We start from the raw sequence: 10,698 nt of genomic DNA on the forward strand, positions 1-10,698 counted from the left end.
TCATGGAACAAACTACTTTCTAAACAATAACCCCCCCCCTTATTTACCTTACGGAAATCAGGGCAAAAGTCAAATCAAATTTAGAAAACATGGCGTCCACTTTGCTGTGTCGGGTGTCGTCAATATTTAAAACTGATTTAATCTTGCCGTTGAAGAGTCTTGTCTACAGACGGGTAAACATTAACACTGAGATGAATGCAATAACTCACAAATCTTATTAAAAATTTTAATGTTATGTGTAAGTTAGCTAGCTAGCTGCTATTATAGCAGCAGGTTGTTGTTAGTTGGCTAGCTAACTGTTAGGTGTGCTGCTATGGGAAAGCTGTGCAGCAGTTTGTCAGACGTTGACAGACATGAGTGCATTCTGAAATATTTCTGGCATAGCTAGCTACATTTGTTCCAGTGTTCTGCTACAGATAAATTGCTGAGAAGTGTAGGGACAGTTGACGATATGACGACCACTTTTGTGATGTTCATGCAAGAGCACATACTCAACTAAATACTAAACCTGTGTAGGCGGCTTGCTGTGTGTTCTCACAGCCAGACATGTAAGCATCTCAACCTTTCACCCAGTCCCCTCTCCACTGGGAATGTGAGTACCCCCACTGTTGGAGGAGTAGAGTGCAGTGCATTAGTGGTGTTTATCAATATAAGTAATTGCTCTTACTAATGCATTTGTTTGACAGGAAAGACAACTAGTTTTTAATTCAATGGCCTCTATGCTACGTGTAGATGTGCAAGTTCAAATATAGCACAAGTTCTTATATAGCGCAGGAGAAAAGCAAGCCTGGGGTTTTTTTTAAACAGAAAAAGCAGCACAACGCCTCTCCCTGTGTGACCGAACAGTACTTGTGTGTATTTACTGACCTGTATGTGTAACTGATAGATGCACACATACATGTTAATGTATTTTTCCAAGTCTTGTTTTTGTCTGTAATGTCTTTTTCTTTATGTGTCGGACCCCAGTAAGACTAGCTGTCACCATTGGTGTCGGCTAATGGGGATCCTAATAAATCAAATCAAAATCTCTGACTCGCAACATCCCTTTCAGCTGGTTCATTAATATGATTTTTTTTTGTGTGTGTGTGTGTTGTCCCATTTACTCTCCTTAAACAGTTATTCAGCAGTGGGACCAGGGCATTGAGTGAGACTGGACCCTCGCAGGCTAAATTCTTTCCTGCAAATGAGGGATCAATGCTGCTCCCTGGGACTTACAAAGGCAAAGTGGCCTTTATCACAGGAGGAGGAACGGGGTTGGGAAAAGGCATGACCACAACACTGTCAGCACTAGGGGCAGAGTGTGTCATCGCTAGCAGGTAAGTGGAAACTTGGTAGTCAATCGGGCTATAAATCCCAACACTACTGCTGCCTTCTTGCACTCACAAATTAGAAAGTGACACATTTTTGTTGTAATTTCTAGAAAACTGGATGTTTTGAAAAAGACTGCAGAGGAAATTACAGCTCAGACAGGAAATAAGGTACTACTACTGATCAGTTACCCACATTGAATGCATTCATTATCCAAGAGTTGTAGATACTGATAAATCAGTATGAACTCTGCTTTAAGTTGTGTTTGATACTTCAAGACTCTATCTGCAGGTCCATGCTGTGCAGTGTGATGTTAGAGACCCCAAGTCAATTGAAGCTGCTTTGGACCAACTGGTAGAGGTTGCTGGTCTCCCTGATGTACGTAGGTACAGATCAAGGATGTTTTGTCTGAAAAGTGGTACGCTTCGCTGTTCTAGATGTACTGGCCAATAATACTCCAATTGCTTGGTAAATATCATCCTCCTCTCTTGTTCCTTTAGGTGGTGATCAACAACGCTGCAGGGAACTTCATCTCCCCGTCAGAGAAGCTGTCTGCCAACGCATGGAGGACCATCACAGACATCGTCCTGAACGGCACGGCCTTCGTCACCCTGGAACTGGGCAAGAGGCTGATACTGGCCGAGAAGGGTAAACACCAGAGCTATCTGATGGAGCCCATAAGCACAGATCTAGGATCAGCTTTCCCACCCCATTTATTTGTGTTGTAATGTATCGTGTAGTGCTGCCACACGGGGGCAGTAAAGATTCACCATTTGCCTACAACTCCTGGACATTTGATCCTTAGTAGTATAACAAGTGAGGATCAACCCAGAACATTGGTGTGGATGCATGTGTACCATGTCTCTGTTTTCTATTTAAGTGTGTAATATTGACAGTGATTGAGCCTCAATATGAAATGCTTGAGCACTTTTCCATTCAGTTGGTCATAGTCCAGTGTCCCTCCCCTTGTCCACTGCCCTTTTGCCCTAGGCTCCTCTTGGCTTTGTGTGCATGCACCCTCTCATTCCTTCTCGTCCTCTTTTTTTTCTTCTCCTTTCTCTGCTGTCTCTGGTCAAAGAGGAAATTATATGTAATGGGAGGATAGGAAAAGCCTCTCATGTGATGTTGTGCCATATTTATAATATGTGTGTGTGCATGGATAAGCTTTAATATTCATGTGAATATCCCAGCCCTTCTCTGATTACTGTGGCTTTTCCATCTGCCCTCAACACTGCAATTAGGCAAATCACAATTAACAAATTACCTTGAAGTACAAAGACAAAAACATGCCATCACACTAGGGGCACTATTCAATCTGAATGGATGTTTTTCCAAAACAGCCATTCTTCCAACAGTGCAAGAAAGCATATTTGAATTGATACCCAGGTGTCTGTTCTTGTTTCACACTATTAGGATTATTCTATTGCAGGGGTGCGCAATCGTTTTGTCTCGAGGGCCACATTGGGATTTTGAAATTCAACAGAGGGCCGCAATTTTTTTTTATTTTATCAATTTGTGAGCCTAAAATAAGAATTTCCCTTCCCTGTTTTAGCGGCTACATAAATCTAAATGTGCTTTTATCGCAGTACAAGAACGTTGCTTTGTCTTCTCACCTGGCAGCTTGGCTCCAGGCTTTGATTAAATAGTCTCACAGACACACTATTTATTCTGCTAGCATCTCCTTCCACTACCCCTCTGACTTCTTGATGTTCCATGTATGTGTAGTAGCGTCGTTTGTTTTATCAATCTAAAGGTACCCTGACTCGTTAAATCTATTGCAGTGTAATCTGGCCCACAACGGCCACCATGTTTTATGAGCTTTAGTGTGCTGGATATAAAAGCCTATAGAACTGTAGAATGACTCACCGCTGCTCTCAGTTCATTGGAGGAACAAGTCAGCCTATTAGTCTAATGAAGAGATGGATGAATTGTTCTGAACTGGGATCAGTTGTAAATTATAGGGATGTACATGATGACACATATTGCTGGGCATATACTGTGCATATATTACAGTTGGACATACTTTTGTTTCTTTGTGGTATTTATGTACATTGTGTTTGTAGGTGCTGCGTTTCTGGCCATCACCACCATCTACGCAGAGACCGGCTCTGGATTTGTGGTTCCCAGTGCGGCTGCCAAGGCAGGAGTGGAAACTCTGTGCATGTAGGTATTTCAAAGGAGGCACTACCATAAAACCTATCAGGACCTGTTTCCCTGTCCTAAACCATCCCTTCACCCCTATCACTATTGCACCCACCACACGTAGACAGCCACACTGGCCTCATTTGAAAAGATTTGGCTCTCTCACTTATCAAACGCCTTATGAACACTAATGCATTTTTAAAGAGAAGCAATCATTAGCATAACGAAGGTCCAGGAACATTTAATTAACATTAAAGTGTGTCTCTCTCTCTCCCGATCCCCCTCCAGTAGAATGTAGACAATAATAAAGACGGGTGGGCTCTGTGCGTGTACCTTGTTCGTTCACACGTGTGAATCCAATAGTGTGTGTGAGAACCCAACTTAAATCCTGAATGGGACCGACACCTTTCATGTGAAGTCTTATCAAATGAAGAATACACCTTCTTAATGAACCTCGGAGGGCTTTTACCGAAAGAAAGATCCCACTCAATATTAGTCCCTGTCAATTCCATTGAAAGAGTTAATGACACAAAGGTTTCCCCATAAACCCAGGGGCCTGGAAATGATCTATTCGTGTCTCTCACAATCACGTCCCTTTTGTACCTTGATATGTTTGACTTCCTATACAAGTGACCGCAGTGTGTGTGTGTGTGTGCATTCCAGACTAGCTGGAATGCCATTTAAGGTTACGCTTGAATCCAAAATAAAGGAAACACTTGAGTAAATGAGGGATAAAGTCTATTGAAAGCAGGTTGTTCACCCAGGTGTGGTTACTGAGATAATTAAGCAATTAACATCCCATCATGCTTAGGGGTCATGAATAAAAATGCCTGGTTGTCCAGTGATGTTGAAAGAGGGGTCTCAAAGGAGCATACTACATGTATAGTGGCATACTGGAGAGTTACCTATAGCTGGTCTTTTTTTCTGTGTGAATGAGCGCTATTATCTGATAATGGACCCCCCCCCCCCATATGAAATCGCTCACACCAAAAAAGTGACCCCTCTATTTTGTAAAGGCAGCAGCAGCCAAATTTCATGCTCATTTATTGAGCCTGGCATCTCAGGGGAGAGCTAGCCTATTTTTAGATCATATTCTTTCATTACAGTTTTACAGAGGGTTTCAAGAAACTAGAGGGAATGAATCAATTCAACAAGCACCACCCTCGGCGCCTCTCGCTATAATGTTCCCAGAATGACATGGAATGACTAAAGCACTCCTGGCATCTACTTTTTGGCGCCCCAGCTTTTTCATTATGAATAGTTGAGATGTATTTTGTTTTTAGGTGCAGCTACTTACCCTCCAATCATATTAGACTCAGACTGAAGGCCCCATTATGAGTGACTACCTATGAGAATATTTAGGAGGTAGTGCCTCACTCCTATGCCCAAGTCTAAACAGATTCCTTGAGCCTGCACTAGGCCATCTTTATTACTACATGCAGTAGTGGTAGTTCTTTGTCTTTTTCTTCCTTTTTTTCGTGTATTGTATGTATATGTAAACAAACTACTGTTTGTTTCTCAGGTCTCTGGCTGCGGAGTGGGGGAGGTACGGCTTGAGGTTTAATGTCATCCAGCCAGGACCAATCAGAACCAAGGTAACAGACACAACTCTGGCATGAAACTTTACAAATATACTGTGTTGATATATTTTTTAAAAATAATAAAATGGCTTAAATCTTTCCCTTTCTGGTTTTATCTTGGCTTGTAAATATGTAATTAGCTATGTTTTATGACCTCTTCTCTTTGTGTAGGGGGCCTTCAGTCGTCTCGATCCCACGGGCATGTTTGAGAAGGCCATGATCGGCAGGATACCCGTGGGCAGGCTGGGCACGCCCGGAGAGATTGCCAACCTGGCAGCCTACCTGTGCAGTGACTATGCCTGCTGGGTGTCTGGAGCGGTAAGAGAATGTGTGTGTGTCTTGATAAGCTAAGCAGGCAGTGAAGACCAATCACTATGTTAGCTGAATGCCTACCTTGCAGAATGGGTATCTGGAAATTGCAGATTGCAGTAAATCCTTCACTGTAAATTACATTCCAAGTGCACTAGGATTAGACGATGTAGGTATAGGGATGTACTATGGCTAAGGGGAAAATGATGACTCAACATCCACATATACCGTGTTCTTCTCTTTAGTTGTGCCCATTCTCTTCTATTTGCAGATAATTAGAATGGACGGTGGAGAGTATGTCTCCATGGCAGGAGAATTCAATGATCTGAGGAGGGTATGTGCTGGAACTAACTTTGCAAACACTGTTCCACTGTCAAGACCGGAACTTTAACACTAAAAAATCATATGAACATAGAATGATAATTTGATAGCATTGCTACCTTTTGCATAATCTCTGTTCTGTTATGCAACTAGCTATTGATTCCGTAACAAGATTGCAAGTGAGCTGTTGCTGGTTGAGGAAATCGGCCACATTTTATGACAGATGTTAGTTTATGGATATGTGGGTCAGGTTGTGCTAGTTTTAACTTTGTGTTTTGTGTGCGTCAGGTCACTAAGGAGCAGTGGGCTATGATGGAGACCATGATCAGGGGCACCAAGGGATCCTAAGAAGTCAAGATGGGAACACGATACTTCCGGGGCAAAAATCTGTCGTTCTGCCCCTGAACAAGGCAGTTAACCCACTGTTCCTAGGCCATCATTGAAAATAAGAATTTGTTCTCAGCTGACTTGCCTAGTTAATTAAAGGTTAAAACATTTATATTTACTAACTCTCTACCACTGTTAATGCTCCAGGGAAACACAGATACTGTACACACAGACAATCTTTCCCTCTGTTTCTGACCTAAAACAGAGATTATACCATGTCAGGGAATATGGCTACAGGATCGACACACACACACACAGCCTTCTCTACAAACACATTCTCACACACTCACTCAACCTCAAGCCTTATTTCTCATTGCCTAATGGACAAATCGACAGGATGGGGACAGTAGGGCAGCATTTGAAGAGAAAATGGCTTCATCAGGAGGCCAACTATTTAGAGGAGGTTCTCTCTCTCGAACCTCATCTTTTCGTTCTCACTCGGTCTGAGATTCTACTGGCTACAGCACTCCCTGGATGAAACTGGCTTCTTGTTGGTTGAAAAACCTGTCCGTTCCTACGATTGACTTGGTATTTTGCTAGTAACATTTATCATTTGTTTTTACAATGATGCCTTGAAAAGAATGAATTCTGTTCTTTTTCAAAAACATGTTTCAATGGCCTATCTAAGTTGACGTCCAGTAATGCTATTCATTGCTGTTAAGTGATTGTGTTGTGCTCTGTGTGTACAATAAGTGAGGTTTACATGAATATGTCTGTGTGGAGTATGTTGAATAAAAGACAGTAGACATTTTATATCTCTTTGACGCAGTCTTTTAAAATTCTCAGCCACCTAATGTTACATGGAGCGTTAGATGGATTGACTCTATTCATTCCCTCCCGAGCTGCTCTATCATTATTTTAGTTACTCTGACAAATCAATAGTCTAAACGCGGACATAATCTTATGTGGATCTAATACACTGCTAAGCTGTTATAAATAAATAACCTGAATGAGCTGTTCTTGGTCAGAAGTGCGATTTGTAGCAAGTTGAAAAGCTTGTCGAATGCATAATCATTGATGAACCGTTTCAATTCTTCGTAAATGTGTTTTAATATTCTTTGAAGTAATCACTGATGTGCCAAGGCTTCATTGGTGAAAGTAAAAAGATGGAAACGCATCCAATTGAATACCGATTGGTTACTTCAAGGAAGGAAGTGATGTATTTTGACAACGTTGGAATTGGACCTAAGCCTTTTAATGGTGCACCATACGTGACGCTAAATGAAAATGTCGCCAAATGTGAAGTAGCCCATGTCTCATTGTTAGGCAAAGTTGTCTTACTGTGATGTGTAGGCATTGTGCCAGTGAGCTTCTCTACAGAGGAACAGAGAGAACCCCACTCCCTCCCATCTCTATTTGTATTGTGCAAGTCACACTACTGTTGTCTTTCATACTCTCCATTTCCTCCCTTTTCTACTTCTCCCTTCTTCCTTACCTCACTTTACCTCCTTTAACTCTTTCCCTTTCACCCCTCTTCCCCCTGTCTGTCTGAAGCCCCTCCCCCACTCATCCTTACATTTTCTATTTTATTTTCCTCCCTTCCTGTATTCATTCGAGCAGTGGAGCCACAAAGCCTTCTCTTACAGTTGGAGCGTGGTGGATTGTCGGGTCACATTTTCACTGTTCTGCCACCAGACCTTGTCCTCCCCCACAGAACAGAGGGTGCTGGACAGTGTCTGATGCCATAGGACAAGCACAACGGAGGAAACATCCTTTCAATCCAACACAAAACACCAGTTCACTGACCCTCCTGCTAAAGCTGTGTGTATGTGTCTCACAGTGTTGGAGTATATCCAGGCTAAACACTATTACTCTGATTGTGGTGTCAGCAACACTTAGCTGAGAAAATGAAATGTGGTGGAGTTTTATTTACCTATCCTATGAGGTTTGTGGAAATGTCCAATTGAAAAGAACGACAATTTCATCTGGTTATTCCTTTGTCATCTTTAATTGTGTTGAACCAGTGTCCAATTTGTTTGCAGATTCTCCTTTGGCCATGCTTTTAAGGTCAGGTGTATGCCTGTTCTGTGTCGAGGGAAACGGGCATCAACGTATAGAGTGGAACAGTACCTTGCTTTTATTAATTACAATTAGCTCTCCCATAATGCAGCCTGTTCCCCTCTTCCTACCTCATACCCCTACCCTTTCACGTCCCGTGTTCCATTAGTCACATACAGAAACACACAGACACACACTTCACACCGGCTACATATAACCTTTATTTAACTAGGCAAGTACATACTGCAGCTAACCTCAGATAAGCCATCGCTATACCTTTACCAACTTGGAGAGAGATGCCAGCAGCTGCCCAATTAGGAGATAAAATCATCCTGCTGTCTAAACTCTCACTGCATAATGCATGGGGGACAGAGGACTGAGCAATGCCTCCACACAGTGCAGGGATTTATAAGGTTAATGCTTCTGTCTGTCATAAAGCAGCATGTAACTTCAAGTACCCCTATGCCTACAGAAAGCTCCTGGCCTGGGCACCAGACTGTTTCTGCATTCAGCATCACTGCATTGTTGCAACGACAAGTTGGCCAAAGCAGAAACAGATTTGCACACAGGTTAAGGAAGTTCCATCTGAAGTGTCCTCACCTCCCCCTGTAAGCACATCCCTCCAGTGCTGTTCAACCTCCACTGGCTCCCAATATGCTCACGCATTGACTTTAAAATCCTGGTTCACAGCTACCAAGCTATCCACAACTGCGGAGCCAAGTACCTGTCTGACCTCATTCTACCCTCCTACCCCACACACACCTTTCGAACCTCCAGGTCCGTACTTGTTCAGCAGCCCCACTGCAGACAAACATTTATGGGTGACAGGGTCTTTCAGTATTGCAGCTCCCCGACTGTGGAACTTACAGTCAATGTCAGGGCTGTAGAGTCTCTCGTTTAAGGCACAGATAACTGCTGTTCAGAATAGCTTTCAAATACCTATGTTAATTCTGTTCTCCTGTCCACCAGATCTGACGACACCTGTATATAACTTTATACAGTGGGGCAAAAAAGTATTTAGTCAGCCACCAATTGTGCAAGTTCTCCCCCTTAAAAAGATGAGAGGCCTGTAATTTTCATCATAGGTACACTTCAGCTATGACAGACAAAATGAGAAAAAAATATCCAGAAAATAACATTGTAGGATTTTTAATGAATTTATTTGCAAATTATGGTGGAAAATAAGTATTTGGTCACCTACAAAAAAGCAAGATTTCTGGCTCTCACAGACCTGTAACTTCTTCTTTAAGAGGCTCCTCTGTACTCCACTCGTTACCTGTATTAATGGCACCTGTTTGAACATGTTATCAGTATAAAAGACACCTGTCCACAACCTCAAACAGTCACACTCCAAACTCCACTATGGCCAAGACCAAAGAGCTGTCAAAGGACACCAGAAACACAATTGTAGACCTGCACCAGGCTGGAAAGACTGAATCTGCAATAGATAAGCAGCTTGGTTTGAAGAAATCAACTGTGGGAGCAATTATTAGGAAATGGAAGACATACAAGACCACTGATAATCTCCCTCGATCTGGGGCTCCACGCAAGATCTCACCCCGTGGGGTCAAAATGATCACAAGAACGGTGAGCAAAAATCCCAGAACCACACGGGGGGACCTAGTGAATGACCTGCAGAGAGCTGGGACCAAAGTAACAAAGCCTACCATCAGTAACACACTACGCCGCCAGGGACTCAAATCCTGCAGTGCCAGACGTGTCCAGGCCCGTCTGAAGTTTGCTAGAGAGCATTTGGATGATCCAGAAGAAGATTGGGAAAATGTAATATGGTCAGATGAAACCAAAATAGAACTTTTTGGTAAAAACTCAACTCGTTGTGTTTGGAGGACAAAGAATGCTGAGTTGCATCCAAAGAACACCATACCTACTGTGAAGCATGGGGGTGGAAACATCATGCTTTGGGGCTGTTGTTCTGCAAAGGGACCAGGACGACTGATCCGTGTAAAGGAAAGAATGAATGGGGCCATGTATCGTGAGATTTTGAGTGAAAACCTACTTCCATCAGCAAGGGCATTGAAGATGAAATGTGGCTGGGTCTTTCAGCATGACAATGATCCCAAACACACCGCCCGGGCAACGAAGGAGTGGCTTTGTAAGAAGCATTTCAAGGTCCTGGAGTGGCCTAGCCAGTCTCCAGATCTCAACCCCATAGAAAATCTTTGGAGGGAGTTGAAAGTCCGTGTTGCCCAGCAACAGCCCCAAAACATCACTGCTCTAGAGGAGATCTGCATGAAGGAATGGGCCAAAATACCAGCAAGTGTGGGAAAACCTTGTGAAGACTTACAGAAAACGTTTGACCTCTGTCATTGCCAACGAAGGGTATATAACAAAGTATTGAGATAAACTTTTGTTATTGACCAAATACTTATTTTCCACCATCATTTGCAAATAAATTCATTAAAAATCCTACAATGTGATTTTCTGGATTTTTCTTTTCTCATTTTGTCTGTCATAGTTGAAGTGTACCTATGATAAATTACAGGCCTCTCATCTGTTTAAGTGGGAGAACTTGCACAATTGGTGGCTGACTAAATACTTTTTTGCCCCACTGTGTGTGTGTATATGTATGTGTATATATATATATAGATATATGTATGTGTATATATATGTATATGTATGTGTATATGTATAT

The 10,698-nt window shown here is 42.4% G+C and overlaps 1 protein-coding gene across 2 annotated transcripts; it reads left to right on the forward strand.

Annotated features, from left to right (window-relative positions):
* Positions 1-41: 41 nt before the first annotated feature.
* Positions 42-6,800, forward strand: decr1 (2,4-dienoyl-CoA reductase 1). Of its 2 annotated transcripts, none has more exons than XM_021558303.3 (10): positions 42-173; positions 1,117-1,316; positions 1,421-1,478; positions 1,600-1,686; positions 1,809-1,956; positions 3,372-3,471; positions 4,973-5,045; positions 5,202-5,348; positions 5,611-5,673; positions 5,949-6,800. In XM_021558303.3, exons 1-10 carry the CDS (start codon positions 90-92, stop codon positions 6,006-6,008), a joined length of 1,020 nt encoding a protein of 339 aa, XP_021413978.3. In that variant the 5' UTR covers positions 42-89; the 3' UTR covers positions 6,009-6,800. The 2 variants fall into 2 exon arrangements, with proteins under 2 accessions (XP_021413978.3, XP_021413988.2); XM_021558313.3 differs by having other exon boundaries at positions 61-592.
* Positions 6,801-10,698: the final 3,898 nt, after the last annotated feature.

The sequence above is a fragment of the Oncorhynchus mykiss genome, chromosome 2 (assembly GCF_057628025.1).
Source record: "Oncorhynchus mykiss isolate SJ-2025 chromosome 2, ASM5762802v1, whole genome shotgun sequence".
Classification (NCBI taxonomy): Eukaryota; Metazoa; Chordata; class Actinopteri; order Salmoniformes; family Salmonidae; genus Oncorhynchus; species Oncorhynchus mykiss.